Below are 22,416 nucleotides of genomic sequence, written 5' to 3'. Positions count from 1 at the left end.
CAGGTGAATAGATTGGTTTATCAGTTCTAAAGTCTTTAACAAGACTTGCAAGCTACATTCACTGGTTAGGTTATAGGCCTGTTTAGAAGAATCCAGGTCATATTTGTAGCATTTCTCTGAAATATAAACGGACTCCACTACCATGCAAAATGTAGTTTCTGATTTTATTGGAATATTGCCCTGGAAACAGCTCAATACAACTAATGCACCATTCTTTTCAACAATGTAATCAATTGCCATAGACTATTATATAATGCATAGAGTTGGATGGCTTTAATCTGTTAAATGTATGGGCTGTGAGTGTATCGCTCTTGTGGGCTGGAAGTGAAAGCTTTCTAGCATTTTTTTCTGTTGTCTCAGTTGTAGTTCTAGTTGTAGTCTGAATCTTTTTTTAGAAATTCTCCAGAAACGTGTGACCCTTCTCTTAATATCTGTTCCTAATGATAAAACATTCTGTGGTCCGAGACTTCATAAGGCATAGGGAATATGTTTGTGTCCACCATACTTCAATTTACTCTTATGAATAGGTCTCTAGTCTTGTATGGGATAGGCTATTGGTTCTGTTTCACACCATAGCCATCCATTTAGCTATATTCTGATTGGACAGGAGTGTTATTCCATGCTATTGATCACTCACTCTCCCAGTTTTAGAGGGCATTAGAAGAGATTGTCCTGGTAGCTGTGCGGCGATTGATCTGAGCTTTGCCTAGTTGTGCCGTAATTCAACAATTGTTCCTCATTCGTTCGAAATGACAAGTCTATTTTCTGATATGGGTAGGTTATCTCACTGGCCAGTAAAGGGATATCTGGAAGTCATCGATAAACTGTAAAGGGCTTTAATTAAGCACTTCACTGTACTACTGACACTGTAGTGAAAGCTTTTGAAGCTTTAATGAAAACTTGCAGCATCAGGTGGCCTTTAGGATTCTCTTTAAAGGTACTGTCAGCGTTTTTAAGGGATTTGTAACCTGTAACATTTTCTGCCACATTAAGCGAATATCTCCTCATGATATTCTAGCGCTCCATTTTGTGAGTACACTGTAAAAAAAACGGATCTTAGTACATAGCCATGGCTCCATGAACTGGAAGAAAACTAGGTGGAGATTTGTGAGTTTGCTCTCCGGTGTTTTGTTGGTGTTTGGTTGAAATATCAGTGAATGTGATGTCATGCAGAATCGCTGCCGGCACCTCGAAGTTACTCTTTAAAGGTATACTATGCAGTTTCAAGTATTTTTGGCGACTCTAGAGCTCCTTCTAGCTATAGGCCTATCTACTGAAAAGGTAATGTTTCTCGATTGTCGCAAGAGATGATGCCAAATTCCTTGCATAGTGTACCTTTTAATCATACATACCTGTAGAGGTTATATTAAGGTAAGAATCTTGTGTAGTGTACCTTTTAATCATGCATACCTGTAGAGGTTATATTAAAAGAATTTTGCATAGTGTACCTTTAATCATACATACCTGTAGAGGTTATATTAAGGTAAGAATCTTGTGTAGTGTACCTTTAATCATACATACCTTTAATGTTTTTCTTCTTCTGCTGGACTCCCTCATTTTAAGAGTTCTGGCTGTAATTGTCCATATGTGTAAATCTAAAAGGCACAAAAAATACTTCACAAGATAGACATTTTATGCTGTTTCAGTACTTCTGATGGAAGGATGAATCATTAGGATAACTTAAAGTCAGAGTTATTTTTGGCGTTGTTGAGTTGTTATGTTTTTCTCTTCACTCTTCTAGTTCACAAGAGAACATGGCAGGAAACAGCCTGGTATTACCCATAGTGCTATGGGGCCGCCGCGCACCCACACACTGCATCTCCAGTCTGCTGGTGATGGATGATTTTGCCACCATAATCACGGGCTGCCACGATGGACAAATCTGCATCTGGGATATGACACCTGAGCTGGAGGTAAGTCTCTGCCACCTGCAGTCTATGTTGCCAACTGTAAATGCTGCTGTAGTTGTCGATAAAGACCATAAACTGTGTTCTTTATTGATCTCTTCCTCTTTCTTTATCTCTCTTAGATAAGTCCACGTGCCCTTTTGTTTGGACACACTGCTTCCATCACCTGTTTGTCTAAAGCCAGCGTTGCCAGCGACAAGCAGTACCTAGTCAGCGCATCGGAGAGTGGGTGAGTGTAGTGTGTGTGTGTGTGTGTGTGTGTGTGTTAGGGAAGATTAGGGGAGGGACAAAATACCAATATGGCAATAAATTGTATAACTTCCTTTTGCATTACATTATCAGTATACTGCAGCCAAATATCAATATTTTAGAAAGATATTAAATTCATGCATAAACACTGAAATGTGCATTTGTATACTGTTTCAAATCTGTTGTGAAATAAAGTGATTTTTGGCCTTTTTTTCTTCTTTATTTAAACAGATATTGTGATGTATCGAAGATTTGTTTTTTGCAATGTATCGTAGTATTGCAGACTTGCTGAACCGTGATATTATCGTTAGTGTGGGGAAAGCATTGTGAGTTACTCTGTGATTCCCAGAGAGACAGAGAGAAGTCTGGGAAGACAGAGAGAGACAGAGAGAGGTTAAACGTGTACTTCCACCCAGTATCAGCATCCGTATCAGCTGAATGCCACTGGATTAGTCCTTGACTGATGACCTATGTTTGTCTGTGCAGTGAGATGTGCCTGTGGGATGTCAATGATGGCCGCTGCATTGAGTTCACCAAGCTGGCCTGTGCTCACACTGGCATCCAGGTAGGAGCCCAAGCTTCACTATCACAATGTGGTATGAGGTGATGCTTTTGACCAGGATGTGACTTGAAGTGTTCCAGAATTAGAACAGTCAGATAGATTATCATGGAGAGGTTCTCAGTTCTCTCAGGGCATTAAAGAGCCTCTGTCTTGTCCCTGTCCAGTTCTACCAGTTCACCATCGGCACCCAGCGCGAGGCCCGTCTCCTGTGCCACGGCCACTACCCTGAGATTCTGGTGGTGGACGCCACCAGTCTGGAGGTGCTCTACTCGCTGGTGTCCAAGATCTCGCCCGACTGGATTAGCTCCATGAGCATCATCCGCTCGCACCGAACACAAGGTCAGCCACCCCGGCAGCTGCGGCCCGCAGCCCGCCAGGCCAGATGGGATAAGCCCCTTACGGTCTGATCTCGCAGGGCTGGCTGAGACGGGTCACTGCACACACTGCAGCCAGCGCTCCCCAGCGCCCTGCTTATCCGCACGTTATAGCAGATGCATCTTTGTGCATGACTTCCTTATGCACAACTCATGCCCAATATGCAAACTCATTTTTTTATACATGTCTCGCACTGTATTTTCCTTTTACGTTTTGATGATTATTATGAAACAAATTAGTATAGGTGATTATTTTATCTGACAGACATAGTATTCATTCTTAGCACGAAACCATTGTCAACAATATCAATACAGTCATACAGTATGCTCTTCTACATGCATAATCATCTATACTACTCTTGTATACAGTATATAACATTAAATGCGATTCTGATCAGTGTTGGATTTCTGAGCACCAAACTGCGGATCTTTTTGTTCCTCTCTCCTGTATATCTGTGCTACGTCTACCCACATCTGTGTCTGTTGACTCTGTGTGCTTGTCTTTCTGTTTCTTCCTTCTTATAATCTGTCGTTTCTACTTACAGAGGACACAGTGGTAGCTGTGTCTGTTACTGGCATACTGAAGGTGTGGATCATAACGGCTGACGTGAGCAGGATGCAGGTATGGCAGCATGATCCCCAACACTCCTGCCCCCTCACACCCTCCTCCGCCCACCTAACTTCTCCCTAAGGCCTGAACCCCTGGCACGTATCACAGAGTAGGGGATTCCCGGGTGTCCTGGCTAAATTTCCAACCTGGTTCATTCAATCTGGCCCCCTAATCATCCCCCACTGTAATTGGCTCATTCACTCCCTCACTCTCCACCTCAAGCTGGTGTGTGGTGAGCGTTCTGGCGCATAATGGCTGCCGTGCATCCCCCAGGCGGGTGCTACACATTGGTGGCTTCCATGAGAAAAGCGATATATAAATGTAACGTGTTGTTGTTGTTGTTGAACTCCCTGGCTACGTTTCCCTGTCCTCACCGTCCCTGTGCCTGTGTCTGTGTCTGTGTTGGTGTGGTGTGCTGTGCAGGATCTGGACCCAGTGTTTGAGGAGGAGTCCAAGCCCATCTACTGCCAGAGCTGCCAGAGCATCTCCTTCTGTGCGTTCACCCAGCTCTCCCTGCTGGTGGTCTGCTCCAAGTACTGGAGGGTGAGGACGACCTGGCCCTCATCACTTCACACCAGTGCTTCCACTGAGGCTCCACCTGACCACATTAACCCGACCACGTTACATTTCCCGTCTCGGTCCGCTGAATCAGATGTTATTTTAGTTCTGTTATTTTACTTTTAGTTTAGTTAGTGTCGGCCTGTTTATGACTTATGTGTGTGTGTAGCTATTTTGTTTTGAATCTATTATTTCTTTGTCAAAAAGGAAAGGCATTATTAAAGATAGGCACAAAAACACACATTTCCTCCTGTTCTTCGCACCCCACCTGTCATGTCTCTATTCTCCACTAGTGGGGGTCGCCTCACACTTTGAGAACCACTGGTTTACGCCAAAGTCCTTTTAGGCAAGTCCCTTCACTCGGCAGCCATATGGCAACGCTTTTTGGGCACTCGTCGGGCATCCTTCTCGGCAGAAATGCGCGTGCGCAAGGCTTCACGACACCAATCTGGCTCCAGAGGCGAGATCACAACACATGATTGACACGATGTCTTCACAACACACCATATGATTGGCTCAATGTATTCACATCACACCACATGATTGGCTCAATGTATTCACATGTCGACGTTTTGCTGAGGAAGGGGTGTGATATGTGTAGACAACGGCCATATTGGCGTTACAAACTAGCTCCATGCATTTCTATGGAGGATTTTTTGAGTGCTGTGTCTCCACATTAGAAAGTCTCTGTTTACGCTCACTCATCTTCACAAAATTCCCCTTTTCAACAGCCTTAGTAGTTTCAGTTTCACTTTCTCTCTGTCTTTAGAAATTGTCTGTAGAAATAGTTTCTTTTCTACAGTTTCTTTACAGTTTTTGAGGTAAACAGACACTGTCTCTGTAGGCACCCATCCCATGTTATCAGACACGTATAGTCACATTTGCTGGCTGTCTGGAGTCTGGACTGATATTATGTAGGGAGAGATAACAACTTGATGTTGATATTGTGGTGTGTATGAGAAATTGATGCAGTATGTGTTTGCTGAGGTGTGTGACTTGTGTGTCAGGTGTTTGATGCGGGAGACTACTCTCTGCTGTGCTCCGTGCCCAGTGAGAATGACCAAGCCTGGACTGGAGGAGACTTCATCGCTGCTGATAAAGTCATCATCTGGACTGAGGACGGGTGCAGCTACATTTACAAGCTGCCTGCCAGGTGTGTGCGTGTTAAATGTTCTGAAAATGCATCATCGGTACTAAGGGTTCATACTAATTGAATATTTTCTCATAAATATAAGACATTAGGAAGTAAACCAAACCTTAGTAAGTAACACCAAAGCTGTGCAACTTGTAAAGTCTCATGTCTTTGCCTCTGTCCCCCTCTCTCTGTGTGTGTATCCTTGTGTATCCTGTCTGCTCTGTGTGACTGCTGTGTGTGTGTGTGTGTGTGTGTGTGTGTGTGTGTGTGTGGGATCTGGGTTTTTCTGTCCGTGTCCGTCTGTCTGTGGCCTTTCCTCCTTTCCCTCTATGGATCTCTATTTTGTATTTGTGTTGTTATTCTGTTTGTGTCTACCTGTGTGTTTGTGTCTACCTGTGTGTTTGTGTCTACCTGTGTGTCTGTCTACATGTGTGTCTGTCTACATGTGTGTGTCTGTCTACCTGTGTGTCTGTCTACCTGTGTGTCTGTGTGTCTGTCTACATGTGTGTCTGTCTACATGTGTGTTTGTGTCTACCTGTGTGTCTGTCTACCTGTGTGTCTGTCTACATGTGTGTTTGTGTCTACATGTGTGTCTGTCTACATGTGTGTCTGTCTACATGTGTGTCTGTCTACATGTGTGTGTTTGTGTCTACATGTGTGTTTGTGTCTACATGTGTGTTTGTGTCTACCTGTGTGTCTGTCTACCTGTGTGTCTGTCTACCTGTGTGTTTGTGTCTACATGTGTGTCTGTCTACATGTGTGTTTGTGTCTACATGTGTGTTTGTGTCTACATGTGTGTTTGTGTCTACCTGTGTGTTTTCTTTCTCTTTGTGTGGATTCCTATTGTTCCTTTTATTTTTCTGTATGGATGTTTTGTCTTTTTGTGTGTGTGTGTGTGTGTGTGTGTGTGTGTGTGTCTGTGTTGTTGTTGTTGTTGTTGTTTTCTCCAGCTGCCTGCCCGCCAGCGAGCATTTCCGCAGTGACATAGGAAAGACAACAGAGGGCTCCATCCCCCCTCTGGTCTACAGCATCGCAGATCGCGCCGACAAACAGGTCCCTCCTCCTCTCCTCTCCTCCTCTGTTCTCCACTCTGCTGTTCTCCTCTCCTCTGTTCTCCTCTCTCCTCTCCTCTGTTCTCCTCTCCCCTCCTCTTCTCTGTTTCTCCTCCCTCCTGGTTTACATCACTTCTCCACCTCCTCTCCTCTCCTATCCTCCCTCCTCCTCCTCTCCCCTCCTCTCTTTTCCCTCATCCTCCTCTCCTCTGTTCTCCTCTCCTCCCTCTCCTCTCCCTCTCCCTCTCCTCTCCTCTCCTCTCCTCTCCTCTCCTCTCCTCTCCCCTCCCTTCATCACTTCTCAACTCCTCTCCTCCCAACTCAACAGCAGCAGCTCCTCCTCCTCCTCAATCTCCACAATGCTCTTTTTACTGACATTACTACTTAACACCTTGAGTCCATATGTTTAAAGGTGTAGTCAGCGATTGTGCAGGAAGTCGTATTTGTTTATATTTATGTTTATATTTAAATTAATTATTAGATGATATTTTCCAAAACCAAGAACCTAAACGAAACACACCAGGGTGTTAGCTCACCCCTCCCTTCAGTATTCCAGGAGAAACTCCACATAGGGTTTTATTTTTGTTTGGGGGACATGCTGCCCCCACTTTGTTTATATCCAATTTTTGGAGTCTTGGCCTCCAACAGAGACCAGTTCTTTTTTATTTTTATTTTTTTCCAGTGCACTCAGGCAATGGGCAGCTAGCAGGTTGTGAGGAGATGATCGCTGCGTACGATCCCTGACTGCACCTTTAAATGAGAACTTATGTTTAAAGGCCTATTAATTTGTCATTTCAGTACAGTTTTATTAACATTATTAAGATGATCAGTGTAACATGAGCAATCCCAATAGCTGATCCTCTGTCACAGCAACTGTTTTGCTCAGATCTGTGTGAGTGTGTCAGTTCTGCAGAGTCTCCCAAGTGGCTTCTGTTGTATGTGATTTTGTGTTTTAGTCTTGTTTTGCTGCTGTGTGTTCTCTATATATGACTTCACCGAGTGTAGTGTGCAGGCTTTGTGTACATGTGTGTTAATTTGCTGTGTGTACCTGTTTTCTGTGGTGTTTTTATTTTTGTTTACCGCGTCCGTGGCTTCACCCCCTCCCCCGGCTCCCCCGCGTCCTCAGGTAGAGGAGGGGTGTGAGGGGGAGCTCGTGGTGTGTCTCCCCGACGTCGCGGTCGACCCGGCGCTGTACACCCCTCAGCTGCTGTACCTCCAGCGGCCTCTAGAGGCACCAGTAAGCCCCAGCCCGCAGCAGGACGGAGGCGCGGCACGCGGCACAGCCAGCAGGGGGAGCCCTCCCCGGCCTCCGAGGCACCGCAGCATCCACTCAGCCATTCACCTGCTCCAGCGCAAGCCTGACACGGGCCACCACAGCCCAGCTGGGCCTCACCCACTCTAATATAGTGGTCAGGCCAGTTTGCTAGGAACTAATATAAATGTGCTGTTTAATGTCACAATTATGAAAAATGATCAAGATATTTCTGATCATATTGAAGGAAATTTTGATGAATCCATAGTGGATCTAAATTCCTTTTGAGTGAAATAATAAGTGATTGGACGTAAGTGTAGAGCGGTGAATGTGACTGGATGCCAGGAGAGAGGCCTGCGGCCGTGTGTCTGCCTCAGCGTTGCTGTCCGAAGGCCAGTTTCCCTCCACTCACTCTGGTTCACTCTCAGGTCTCATGCTCTTCCCCACTAAAAAGTCAAGTCATCCAACTCCTCTGCCCTCATATTTCTTCACCTGGTGAAGATGCATGCAAAGTCCCCAGGCTGCTTCTCCATAGATGCCCAATGTCAACAGTAACCATAGATGACAGAAATAGAGCTAGCACTACTGGGTTAGGCCTGAAGCCTGTCGTGTAGATCAATTCAGATGGCACTATTTCTATATTTATTCTATACTATATTTTTATGTTTATTATGAAAGAGCATATTTATAATGAAAGAGCAAATACTGCTCATACAAAAGTTAGAAGAACAATCAAGGTCTTAGTTTTTTTGGTTTGCCAAAATGTCCTTGAAATGTGCTTGAGGTTATTTGAGCCAATAGGAGGACGTGTGGAAACTGTTTGCCAGTGTGTGTTTGGAGTGATTTCCCACAGCCCTGCTATTCTCCTTTAAACACAACTGATCTCTTGTAACTTTGTTTCAACTTAAACAGACTCCCCCTAACTCCTTTAAGCACAACTGAACTCTGGTCACCTGGTTTTAACTTAAACAGACTCCCCCTAACTCCTCAACCATCAGCCCTTTTAACTGTAAAAGGATAAACATTGTGAAGGGCCAATGTGTGGATTTGTTGTAGTTGTATTGTTATGAGCTCTGTATTTCAGCTCATTCAGGCGGCGTTGTTTGGTGGTGCTTTGTGCTCCTGTAGAGGTTCAAGTTAAAGTTAAAACTACATTTTGAAAAGCCTTATATGATTTTACGGAAGCAGGCCATCTTCTTTGCCAGCACTTATGCAGACTGGTTTATATAATATTATTTAAGTTCTTTAAACACAGTCATAGTTCTGGTGGTCAGGTAGTCAAAAATGTGCGCAGTGGAATGTTTATATTTACGTCTGAGAACTAAATGCATGTGAGGTTCATGAGGTGCACTCCTTAGTGAAGCACCAGCCTGGTGTTGTGAGAGATCTGTGCATGCTGTGGCCCTAGCACAGGAGGAGAGCAGGGCTCTATGGCGGTACTTTGCAGTGACACCGGCCCATCAGGAATGCCTCCAGGATTCTCATGTTGTTTGGCGCTCACTCTCTGAGCCGGCACGCGCTGCATTGGGCTGGCTAGCAACATCATCAGGGCACTCCCTATACGTCAGCCAAACTCAGCCATTCTCATAAACCATACATGGACATACATACGCTAAAATCTAAGATGCCTGGCAAAGATTTGATATGAAAGTAAGGAGTTGTTTGTTTATATTGGTTCCGTTTGTTCTAACCTTAGACATCCCTCGGTGAGAAGTTGGGTCATCCTGCAAGGTCTTGATATACAGGCATATACATACATGAGTGCACATGATCACACACAAATGTGAGATTTCAGGTGAAGTGAGGACTGTTAGCCTATTGAAAACCTTGCAGAAGTCCAGGTGCCGCAAGCGTAGCGAGTAGCAACAATCCCAGCGAGTAGCAACAATGCCCAGGCAAAGTCTCCTTTCCCACTGGAGACTCAGAGATGGACAACCTCTGCTCGTGCAGCTGCGTCAAGCTGCACGTCCATCAGTATGCGCCTGTCTAGACTGGCGTCATTCAGGAAGGTTGGTGCGGTGTGTGGGACGTGTCGGCAGATGTCTAGTGCCTCTGACGTCTTAACTAACGGAGTGAAAGGCCATGTATGCAAACTGCATGAGCTGCAGTCCCTGTCCCAGGGGTCCACCTTCCTCACTGCCCTCCTCCCCCCATGCTCAGCTCTGTCTGACCCCCGCACTGCGGTCACCCTCCCTACTAGCACACACTGCGGTCACCCTCCCTACTAGCACGCATTGGTGCCCCCTGCCTACTAGCATGCATTGGTGCCCCCTGCCTACTAGCACGCATTGGTGCCCCCTGCCCAAACGTAGGTAGTTGCACCAGACGAGACCATCTTGTGACCGTAGACTGAAGTAGACGTAGGCCCCTCTGCTGCCTTGCTTTCATTGCCAATCATTCTTCCCTGTCCCAACCGACACCATTCCTGCTGGAAAATTCTGGTCAAACTCTGCCCCCCTAAATCCTGCAAAGGTTTGCTGTGTGGTTTTTGACTTTAAAAAAAGCTACGTATAAGTGTGTGTGTCTGTCTGTCTGTCTGTCTGTGTGTGTGTGTGTGTGTGTGTGTGCATGCTTTTTTTTATGTATTCAGTCTTCTTTTCATTTTGTTCTGTCTTCTTTCTTGTTTTGTTGATGGTTAACCTGATGCAAGGATTGGGCTCTAGAGCAGTTCAGAGCAGTAGAATAGATGCAAGGGTTGGGGTCTAGAGCAGTAGAATAGATGCAAGGATTGGGTTCTAGAGCAGTTTAGAGCAGTAGAATAGATGCAAGGATTGGGGTCTAGAGCAGTTCAGAGCAGTAGAATAGATGCAAGGGTTGGGGTCTAGAGCAGTTCAGAGCAGTAGAATAGATGCAAGGATTGGGGTCTAGAGCAGTTCAGAGCAGTAGAATAGATGCAAGGATTGGGGTCTAGAGCAGTTCAGAGCAGTAGAATAGATGCAAGGGTTGGGCTCTAGAGCAGTAGAATAGATGCAAGGGTTGGGGTCTAGAGCAGTAGAATAGATGCAAGGGTTGGGGTCTAGAGCAGTTCAGAGCAGTAGAATAGATGCAAGGATTGGGGTCTAGAGCAGTTCAGAGCAGTAGAATAGATGCAAGGGTTGGGCTCTAGAGCAGTTCAGAGCAGTAGAATAGATTTTAAGCTGAATCCAAGTGACACTGATTCTCAGAGCCACATTACCTACTGTACCTGATCTCTCGTTCCCCACCCTGCTATTGGACCCCAGGCCATGGTGCTGGTGTGGGGAGGGGATGGTGTGGACCCCAGCCCTTGCCACAGTAGCCTGTGTGTGTGTGTGTGTGTGTGTGTGTGTGTGTGTGTGTGTGTGTGTGTGTGTGTGTGTGTGTGTGTGTGTGTGTGTGTGTGTGTGTGTGTAAAATGTGCTTTCTCTGCTCTGCTGGCACATTGCAGCTCCTCATATGCCCCCCGGTGACGCGGTTCTTCTATGGCCGGCGCGAGCCCTTCCACAAGCTGCTTGTGCAGGGGGACTCGGCTGGCCGCCTCTCTCTGTGGAGCGTCCCAGAGACCTCTCCTCTACAGCCCCTGTCCTCGGCTGCAGGTACGCACATGTGCACGCACAACCACATGCACGCACACATCAAACCGCTGTCATTTACATACATATTTAAACACCCCACAGAATTCTACATATACCACATATATTTAGCTCAATATTGCATTACTGTTCCCTGCACATTTGTATAGATAGACTGGTGAGATAAAGGGAATATTTATTTTGTGGCAGTCTCAATACCACCCTCTGCTGGTGAAATTGTGTAGTGCAGAAAGAGGACTCACATTCAGCCTGATGTTAAATTTAAGCACAGCAGAATTTGAGTCCCTGTTAAGGCTTACAGTCCCTTTTGTGTAATGACTGCATCAAGCAGGCATTCAAATAGCAACACCTGTCAAGAATAATCTAGACTTAGATACATTCTGTTCTATTAGACACATAATATTCTACGGAAATGTGTGTGTCTTTTTTTTCTTTTTTTATTGACTTACTACTGTTTACTGTTTTTTTTTATTGTTTTTTTAACTATGTCTGCAAGATTAGCAGTCTCTTTACTGTGTGTGAGATTGTGTGTGATTTGTACTCTACTATTTGCTGCACAACAAATTGGCCCATTGAGGGACAAATAAAGTAACTTGGCTTGACTTGTGTCTTTGTGTGTGTTCGTATCACAATAAAATCTCTCTTCCTTCCCACAGAGCTGCAGGTATCCTCCACCATCAGCTTGCAGGAGGCCTTTGACAAGCTCGCGCCCCGGTCAGCGGGCATCATAGACCAGCTGAGCGTAGTTCCTGGCTCGGAGGAGCCCATCAAGGTGACGGCCAGCGTATACATCCCCGGCCAGGGCCGGCTGGTGTGTGGCCGTGAGGATGGGAGCATCATTCTGGTGCCCGCCACCCAGACAGCCATCGTCCAGCTGCTGCAGGGAGAGCATATGCTGCGCAGAGGTGACCAAGACTTGGACACACACACACACACACACACACAACACACAACACATCATGCAGACACACACACACACACACAACACATCATGCAGACACACACAACACACACACACACAACACACACAACACATCATGCAGACACACACACACACACACAACACACAGACACACACACACACACACACACACACACACAACACATCATGCAGACACACAACACATCATGCAGACACACACACACACACAACACATCATGCAGACACACACACACACACACACAACACATCATGCAGACACACACAACACACAACACATCATGCAGACACACACACACACACAACACATCATGCAGACACACACACACACATCATGCAGACACACACACACACATACACACACACACACACACAAACACAACATGCAGACACACACTGTTATGCACTATATTATATATGAAAATATGGCATGAGATGGCAGCACGTTTGTTTGTTTGTTTTGTTGATTTGTTTGTTTTTGAACAGGCTGGCCTCCACACCGCACCCTCAGGGGTCACCGGAACAAGGTGACGTGTCTGCTGTACCCCAACCAGGTGTCTGCGCGCTACGACCAGCGCTCGCTGGTGTCGGGCGGCGTGGACTTCTCTGTCATCGTGTGGGACATCTTCACGGGCGAGATGAAGCACATCTTCTGCGTCCACGGAGGAGAGATCACCCAGCTGCTGGTGCCGCCCGAGAACTGCAGCGTGAGTTCAGCCCCACCACCGCCGCACCCCCTCACAGTCTCACCACTGCACCCCCTCATAGTCTCACCACTCGCCTAAATGTTTGGATATTGGGGTGGTCAGTTAAGCAATATGACACGAGTGGGCATGGGGGCGGTAAAGGATATCGCCACGGCTGTAATGGCCTTCGGTAATGTAACTACGGCCGAATTACAGCCGTGGGGATATCCTTTACCATGCCCACGCCCACTCGTGTCATATTGCTTTCATACAACAGTTCCATTACCAACTAATTTAGTTTTAAGATACAAAATTGTGTTTTCTATCGTTTATTTAGATTTTTGTTCGTTCAACCTCCACCCACACAAATAGTTCTAATCTTTAGCCTTTTCGATTAGCGTTGCCAAGCATACGTTGCCGTACGTTGCTTGAAAGTAAACTCGAAAAAAAATATCCAACATGGCGGAGCTAACTCTAACACGGCAGTAGTTCTGTATTAATAAATAAGTTCAGCGTTTGCCCTTATATTTCGTAATACGTGTCGAGAAACTGTCACTATAAAATCTAAAAACCCAGGTTTTGTGACCAAAAAATATGTCTGAGCTCATTAACGAGCTATCTGCCAACCACCTACTTTGCCTTTTTCTCACTCCAAGGTGAAATCGTTTGCTCTCTCACTATGAATGAAAGAAACGTTTGTGTTGGTAATTCAATGCAATATGCAGAGTGATTATCAGCAGTAAAAAGTCTTGAGTGGCGTTGTGCTGGGATATTACCACTCGTGATGACCCATAGAATGCCTCTCGTCCAATCAAAAATGAATAAATAACTCGACCGGACCTAACTGGTTTTGTAAGAGACCATATAGAATCAGAAATCAGAGATAAGACAACTGTTGATGGTTATAAAGTGTGTCACTTATTGACTGATCTGCATGTTGTGTTTAGCGTACTAAAGTTGTTGTTCTTATTCAACAGCAACTGGATTCACAGCTCCGTATGGCTGGAGCATTACTGCGTTCTGTATTAGTAACTGGTAGCCTCTCACATGAGGATGGCTTGGGTCTTGTTGGGTCTTTTTTGGCTTGTTCAAGTGACATTTCCTGTTTCCTGTCTTCCCCGCCCCTCCCCCGGAGCGGTCAGTGGCTGATTGACAGGGCGCATGGGCGCGTAGCTTGCCTTGCTGTAAATAAGCCTGGCCGCCTCACCCAGGGGCCTAATGGAGCAGCCCCTGCTATGCCTCAGCTTTATGGCCCGTCGATAAGCATGCTTAAGGAGCCGGAGGCTTTTAATTGATACATGAGGAGCGGATTGTGTGTGTGCGTGTGTGCGTGTGTGCGTGTGTGCGTGCGTGCGTGCGTGTGTGTGTGTGTGTGTGTGGAGGTGGACGGATCTATAGCCTCCATCTGTGCACTGTACCTGAGCTGGCTTGTCAAACCACTTGGGTGTTCTTCTGTGGCTGACCGCATCCTGACCTGATGATGGTGAGGAGATGGAACTTGTTTTACTCAAACACACAAATCCTCATCACGCAGTTAAATAAGCAAGATGACTTTTGAGAGAGTGCGTTTCCAGCCTTTTTGTTTTGGATGGCGTTTGTGTCTCGGCTGCAGTGCACAGATGTGCGTCCGTATCAGTATGCACTTCCAGCGTCCAGCTGATCACGTGTGTTCCACACACACACGTGTCAACAAGCGCAGCTGCCAGACAGCTGACAGTAGCCTGGCAAAACAGCACAGGCTGTGGAACGGAATCATTAGTTTGTTTCTGTCGGCGCTCGGTTCAAGCTCACTGAATCGTACTTAGGTGCTTAATTTTATTTTATTGATCAGTTCATTTGTTTGACTTTCTGTAGTACTGTGTTTGTGTGTGTGTCTGTGTGCGTGTCTGTGTGCGTGTGTAGGCACTTCTGTGTGTGTGTGTAGGCACTTCTGTGTGTGTGTGTGTGCGCGTGCGTGCGTGCTAGTGCGCATGGGTGTGTGTGTGTGCACGCTCTATCCCTGGCAGAGTGTTGTGTGCTGAGCCTCTGTGCAGTGGCTGCCACACCTGAGAGCTCTGTGCGTGTTATGTTCAGTGTGTGTTAGTGGTGAGGGTGTTAAAGAAGCGATGCGTGGCTGCGTCCCTGACTTGTGCTGTCGCCCAGGGCACTCTCACGGCCATGGCTGCCCACTCGGCCGCCCGCCCCACCGCACCTCACTCACCCACCGCACCTCACCCACCGCACCTCACCCACCTCACCCACCGCACCTCACCCACACTGAAGAACACGGGCTGTCACTGAACCACACAGCCTTTTTACTATGCCAGCCAGCAACACACACACACACACACACACATATATACATACACACACACGCCTGCTTGGCAGTGGCCTTTTTTAAGCGTGTGTGTGTGTGTGTGTATGGGGGGTGGGGGTGGGGGCAGCTATTTTACATTCTGTTGGACAAATTCTGTTTCTTCTCCAAAGCTGCAGCTCTGTTGGCTGGCAATTGTTTATGTTTATGGTTTTTCTGTGTGTGTGTGTGTGCACGTGTGTGTCTTTGTGTGTGTGTACAGTATGTGTGTGTGTGTGTGTGTGTACAGTATGTGTGTGTGTCTTTGTGTGTGTGTACAGTATGTGTGTGTGTATGTACAGTATGTGTGTGTGTCTATGGCTATGTGTGTGTGTGTGTGTGTGTGTGTGTACAGTGTACAGTGTGTGTGTGTCTATGGCTATGTGCTCCTCTTGTAACTGAGTGCATCTGCAGTGGTTGATTTCCTCTCCTCATCCCACAGCAAGGCCCTCATCAGCCTCCTATTGTTCACCTCCCCACAGAGAGACAGATAGAGATGGAGAGAGAGGGAGAGAAAAAGAGGGAGAGAAAGAGAGGGAGAGGGAGAGAAAAGAGAGAGAGGGGGAGAGAGAGAGAGGGAGAAAGAGAGAGAGAGAGCGAAAGTAAAACACTCACCTGTCACCACATCCCTTCAGGAGCCAAGCAGCTGCACGCATCACTCATTAAAGGCCATTAAAAAACTGAAAACGAGTCCTCAGGATCTGAGGCGCGGAACAAACAAAACGCGGCAAGAGTGAAATCGTCTTGCCGTCACCTTGGCGATCGGCTGTGCACCTCTGCTACTTCCTCATTAATGCTCAGCCCCGACCACCAGTCTTGACCTTCAGTGGCTAATAATGCCAGCTGCTGTGACCTTCCAGGAAGTAATGGCGCGTCCCAGGCTCCTTTGTGTGAGCCGTGATGAATGTGAGCGCCACTGTGTCATTGTGCTCCTCGTCTCATTGCCATTGACGCTGCGCTGCGCTGCATTGTCCTGTCTGAATGGCCGAGCCGCTCCCTTCTCTCTCGCTCAGTATTACAGCCCAGCTCTATTAGCTCTTCATGGCCATTTGGACACAATAGACGAAAGTCCAGGTCCACAAAGTCCACCATTCTTTTTTTTTTTTTTCTTTGCGGTTGGAAAATAGTGAGTGGAATTGTTTGTTTCGTTGTGGTTTGCGGGCAAAGTGTTACACTCGTTCTGCTCTCAGAATGTAGAATTTTTGAACTTCAGGTGCTCAGAGAAAATAGAATGAAATGGTCACATGGTCGTATCAGTTCTTTTCATTCTTCTCGTCCTCTCTCTCCCTCCCTCTCCTCCCCCTCTCCTCCTCCTCCTCCTGTCCAGACGCGGGTGTCCCACTGCGTGTGCTCGGTGGCCAGCGATCACTCGGTCGGCCTGCTGAGCCTGCGGGAGCGCAAGTGCATCATGCTGGCCTCGCGACACCTCTTCCCCATCCAGGTCATCAAGTGGCGGCCATGCGACGACTACCTGGTGGTGGGCTGCTCCGACGGCTCCGTCTACGTATGGCAGATGGACACAGGTAAGGGCCAGGGGAGACTTGGGGGGGCTCACGAGAGGTCAGAGTTCAGGTTATGGTGCATTCATTTTCATTTACAAGATGAACGTCCTAAACACCGACTAACTAAACTTGATGACATTGTGTTTGTGTTAGTGTTTATGTTGTCAGACGTCAGACTGTACGTTAATATTGCCGTATGTTTGTGTTTTCTGTGTGTGTGTGTGTGTGAGTGTGAGTGTGTGATTCACAGACTCTTGTTAAGTGTCTACATTTAAGTGTGTGTGTGTGTGTGTGTGTGTGTGTGTGTGTGTGTGTGTGTGCAGCTAGGGAGCAGTAAACTGTAGCCATTACTGGCTCTGAAGTGGAGTGCCACGGTGCTCTTTGAGAAGGGAAAGAGGAAGCTGCCTTGCCATTAGACATTACCACCCCCCACACACACACACACACGCAGCACTATCATCACCACCACCACTCCTCCCCCTTTATGCGCTCTGGCTAAAACTGCGATGGCAGCGCTCTCCTTGTTTTTCATCCTGTTTACGAGGCTGTCGTTTAGCTATGATCCCTCCCCCTGCATGCTCACCACATTAATAATACATGCTGCGCGCTTGCCATCCGTTTAGGAGAGAGAGAGAGAGAGAGAGAGAGAGAGATGGGGGACACACTGGCTCTTAAGACATGAGTGAAATTTTAATCGCATGAGAGACCCCCTTCACTGCAGTCTGTCTGGGGGCAGGAAAAGGAGCACTTACCAAAGCAGGCCTATCATCACCCCACTCCAACACACACACACACACACTCTCCCAGAGACTGACCTGGGCCTGTAACGGCATCAGGCACATTAGTGTGTTTACACAGCCTCTTAAAGCTGGTTATGACTATTGTGCTGAGTAGGATGAACACATACACACATAAGCACACTCACAGACACAACTACACAGGCACAAAGAGTCCATTTCTCTTGAAAGACATGTTAGAAGGTGTGTGTGTGTGTGTGTGTGTGTGTGTGTGTGCGTGTGTGTGCGTGTGCGTACGCTTGCGTGCGTGGTTTGCAAGTGTCCCTGAGGCTTTGCTCAATGCCCTGCTGGCCTGAAGAGAGATTGAGAGCTGCGTTGAAGCGCTCTGTTTATAGACACATTATCTGGGTGCGTTTTGGACCATAGGGAACAGGCATCACACACACACTCACACACACAGAAACACTCTGGCTCTCTCAGCCTCTTAGTGCTGCTGCTGCTGCTGATGGAAAAGCGTGATAGTGGGCTGATTTCCCTGTGGGAACGCACACACACACACTCACACTCACACACACTCACACGCTCTCCCAGAGACTGACCTGGGCCTGTAACGGCCGGCCGGCCGGCCGCGGGGCTGTCAGGCAGCAGGTCCTCTCTGGCCAGCCGCGAGAGGCCCGAGGTATCTGCAGAGGTCTCCATGAAGCCATCGGTCATATATTTCTGCGTATATGTGTGTGTGTGTCACATCAGAGGGGAGAGAGCCTGCGCTGTCTAGGTGTTGTGTAGTGTGAGTACCTGTCGCCCAGGGGTCCTCCACCATCGCGGTCATCTGTCTGTCAGGTGTGGTGAGGGGAACAGATGACCGGTACTGTAGCTGCTGCAGGGCCCATGCGGTGGACAGGTGAACAGTGGAGGTGCTGTTTGAGCAAAGCTGTTCTAATGGAACAGGGATATGATATAGATAGATAGATAGATAGATACTTTATTGATCCCCAAGGGGAAATTCAAGATCATGGGAGATATGGGCCGTACCAGAGAGGGGAGAGCCATTGTGGTGTGAGGGTGCAGCCCGGTGATTAGAATCACCTTTTTTTGTCAAATTCAGCGAAATTCTCCTCACATTCCTCAAGCTGTCTGTTCGGTAAGTGCCCTAAAAAAAGCCCTGTGCTGTGTTTCAGCCCGTCCACATGTAGCTGCAGGAGCTTGGAACAGAGAGGTGTAACTCAATTTGTCTGCCGAGCTCAAATATCAACAGTCCACCCAAATCGATGACTGCACCTTTAAGGGGCCCCCCCTCTGCAGCTGTTTAAAGTCCCATCGGCCTGAATAAGATGTAGGTGTGGATCTGGAGAAAGAGAGAGCAGGAGGGAGGGAGAAAGCAGAGAGGGGGGGAAGAGGAGAGAGGAGTGTGTGTGTGTGTGTGTGTGGGGGGGCAGGAAGAGACAGAGAGAAAGTGAAAGAGACAGAGGGATGGAAGGACAGAAGAAAAGCAGCGGAATTAGAGTGAGAGCTAGAGTGAGCGCAGGCAGTGGAAAGAGATTGCAGGGTAGCTGAGTGTGAAATGAAGAGAGGTGTGTGTGCTGAATCGTCTGGCGCTTAATAGCGAAGCAGAGCAGGAGTCCCTCCATCACATGCTGTGTGTGTGTGTGTGTGTGAAGACTAGGAGGGCATTGATGGGCCCAGAGAATCAGGACCCCCTCAGTAGGTAATATTGAGTGCAATCCCGATATCTTCACACATCACAGAAAATGATGCGGCGTCTGTGGTCCGGTGCTGTGCAGAAGGGAGAGAGAGAGAGAGAGAAAAACCCCAGAGGGCAATAGGAACGTGAAAGAAAAGGAGAGAATTGGACTCTTTATCTGAGTGAGCAGGTTATAGAGTGAGCAGGTTATAAAGGCAGGCACGAGTCCAGTTCAGCAGAGAGACGCATAAACTGACCGCCCCCGCCCAGTAGAGCCATGAGTCCAGCCCAGCCTAGACTGGGTGGGGAACAGTGTTCAATCTGATTGGCTGTCCCACTAATGCCAGTTTCTTGGCGTGCTGGAAGAACTGGTGCCCTTAATCTTTCTGTCAAATGTATTCATCCAAGTGTATCAAATGTGCTGCTTCAAATCATTTGGTCCCTGACTGAATACTTAAAGCATATTTGCAATCACTGTTCACTCACTGTGTGTGTTTGTGTGTGTGTGTGTGTTTACTCAGCCATCTGACTCTAAGCTTGTGTGTGTGTGCGCGTGTGTGCGCGTGTGTGCGCGTGTGTGCGCGTGTGTGCGTGTGTGTGCGCGTGTTTCCTCAGGTGCGCTGGACCGCTGTGTGATGGGCATCACGGCCGTGGAGATCCTGAACGCGTGCGACGAGCTGGCGCCGGCGGCGGTGGACGCTCTCAACCACCCGGCGGTCAACCTGAAGCAGGCCATGACACGCCGCAGCCTGGCCGCCCTCAAGAACATGGCCCAGCACAAGCTGCAGACCCTCGCCACCAACCTGCTGGCCGCCGACAACGCAGACAAGGTGAGCGAGATGGTCAGCCTGACGGCCATAAGAGGCCTCCCTTTACTCTCTCCCAGGAAGGCATTAGGAGGACGGGTATAATGTATTTAGAGGACGCTCGTGCACTGAAATACGTGTCTCCTTATTGGCTCTTGGAACAGCCACCATGACACACCTCTCTGGTATGGCAGAGCGAGGTGTCTGGTTACGATGTTATGACAAAAACGTTATTTCACACATCTATGTTGCATGTGTCATTTGATTGTTGTAGAGGAGGATCAATAAGACAACATCAAGCTAATTATTACCTGTAAAATGTGGACAGTATGTGACCGTTTGACCCATGATGAATACGAGTCCTCACAAATGCTCTGCTGAGGGCAGCGTGCTGGACCTGTGGAGACACCAGTATGTGCTGTTGACTTAGCTTTGCGTGCGGGGGTGGGTGTCCAGCCAGATCTCCTGGAGGGCCCTGAGATCAACAGTGGTCAGCGCGTGGCGTGTTTGAGCAGCAGAGAGCCCAGTGCTTGCCGGGGAAAGAGCTGAGCAAATAGCAGGCCTAATCACTGGATGAAAAATGCATGGCCTTGGCCTCGTCATGGGACCCCCAGCCTGTCCGATGTCTGCCAGCTCTGTCATCCAAACCATCTCCAGAGAGAGAAAGAGAGAGATGGAGGGGGGGGTAGAGAAATGGGAGAGAATGAGAGTGAGACAGTGGGAGAGCTGAGATAGAAAACGAGAGAGAGGAGGAGGAGGAGGAGGAGGAAGAGGGGACTTGAGGGGATGGAGGGAGACAGAGGAAGAGGAAGAGGAGAGTGGGAGACCTGGAGACGGCTGAGTGAGAGAGAGGAGGGAGGAGACGGGACAGACAGAAAGTGGATCTTCAGGAGTCAGAGACGATCAGGCTGGTAGGAGATGCTCCCAGGTCTCCTGTCCCAGACTGCCGCCTCGGGCGCTCAGTCCTCCCAGCCCCTGCTGCCTCCCTCCTGAGGCCCAGGCAGGTGTGGTTCAGTGTCTGTCTGTGTGTGTGTCTGTGTGTGGTTCAGGTGGTCTGTGTGTGTGTGTGTGTGTGTGTCTGTGTGTCTGTGTGTGTGTGTCTGTCTGTGTGTGTGTCTGTGTGTGTGTCTGTGTGTGTGTGTGTGTGTGGTCTGTCTGTGTGTGTGTGTGTGTGTGTATGTGTGTGTGTCTGTGTGTGTGTGTGTGTGTGTCTGTGTGTGTGTGTGTCTGTCTGTGTGTGTGTCTGTGTCTGTGTGTGTGTGTGTCTGTGTGTGTGTGTGGTGTGTGTCTGGGTGTGTGTGTGTGTGTGTGTGTGTGTGTGTGTGTGTGTGTGTGTGTGTGTGTGTGGTGTGCTAAGGCAGGTTCAAGGCATGCATGCATGCAAGGGGCAGGCTGCTCACAGAGTGGAGAGAGAGTTGTAAGTGAAGAATGATCAGGATCAGATGTGATAGGACTGGTAATGTGTGACGGTGCTGTCTGTAGAGGAGCAACCCCCACCCCACCCTACACCCCACCCATCACCCCTACAGTCTAATGGGTGAAGGCCTTCACAGATCTGTAGCAGGTGACACAGGCTGAATCATCATGAGTACATCTGGCTTGTGGGAACTGGATGGTTTTCTTCTCACGATTTCATGAATCCAATGAATTTATTGTTTTTTTTAAAAACTTGTAAGACTCATTACATTTCATGTTTGGTGTTAACGCACACATTTGCACAAATGTCTATTGGATTTTGTTGTCAAGCTGCCCCATCGCCACGCCCCCTTCTTTTCCCCCTCTCCCTCTCTCTCCCTTTGCTGTCCCTCCCCCATCACTGACTGGACTGTTGACCTTTTCGTCCTGCCAGCCCCTGTGTGGCTGTAATTGGTTTGATCCCACTGCATGTGCTGTGGGAACACACACACACACACACACACACACACACACACACACACACACACACACACACACACACACACACACACACACACACACATGCACACTGACCACCGATAATAAAGACATTAGGGACTGTTGATGTTTGGCCCAGAGACCGGCCAAGCTATGTTCTGACCCTACCGTTGTCTAGGAAACAGGAGTGCAGTTGCTACCTCACATCACACGAGCACCGTAATGTTTTCAAAGTATTGAGGGATGGAACATTGTCCCAGTCGCCTTGGCAAGGCCGAGGCCACACACACACACACACACACACACACACACACACACACACACACAGACACAGACACAGACACACACACTAACATTGTCCCAGTCGCCTTGGCAAGGCCGAGGCCACACACACACACACACAGACACACATACAGTATCACTCTCTCTGACTATTTATCTCTCACCACACACACACTCAAAGCAAAAAAAACTTTGATAGCAAAATAATTGTGTAAAATGCAATGTAAGTAAGAGTAAGTGATTTTACCAAAGGCATTCCTGTATGCTAGTCTACCTGTCTGCACAGGCCTTTTGCCCAACACATAGA

General features: G+C 47.9%; 1 protein-coding gene across 1 annotated transcript in view; it reads left to right on the top strand.

The window, feature by feature from the left end:
- Nucleotides 1-22,416, top strand: part of LOC125304786 (WD repeat-containing protein 7) — a 158,553-nt gene that overhangs the window by 2,020 nt on the left and 134,117 nt on the right. Inside the window, 15 exon segments of the mRNA XM_048259284.1 lie at nt 1,742-1,913; nt 2,030-2,136; nt 2,643-2,721; nt 2,883-3,057; nt 3,638-3,714; nt 4,126-4,245; nt 5,268-5,413; nt 6,346-6,448; nt 7,574-7,833; nt 10,921-10,972; nt 11,106-11,253; nt 11,907-12,155; nt 12,677-12,897; nt 16,536-16,731; nt 19,744-19,958. Coding sequence (XP_048115241.1) covers nt 1,755-1,913; nt 2,030-2,136; nt 2,643-2,721; nt 2,883-3,057; nt 3,638-3,714; nt 4,126-4,245; nt 5,268-5,413; nt 6,346-6,448; nt 7,574-7,833; nt 10,921-10,972; nt 11,106-11,253; nt 11,907-12,155; nt 12,677-12,897; nt 16,536-16,731; nt 19,744-19,958 — 2,307 coding nt within the window. The 5' untranslated portion in view covers nt 1,742-1,754.

The sequence above is a fragment of the Alosa alosa genome, chromosome 12, assembly GCF_017589495.1.
Source record: "Alosa alosa isolate M-15738 ecotype Scorff River chromosome 12, AALO_Geno_1.1, whole genome shotgun sequence".
Taxonomy (NCBI): Eukaryota; Metazoa; Chordata; class Actinopteri; order Clupeiformes; family Clupeidae; genus Alosa; species Alosa alosa.
The sequence above is the reverse complement of the archived record's forward strand: the minus strand, read 5'-3'. Positions and strand labels throughout refer to the sequence as shown.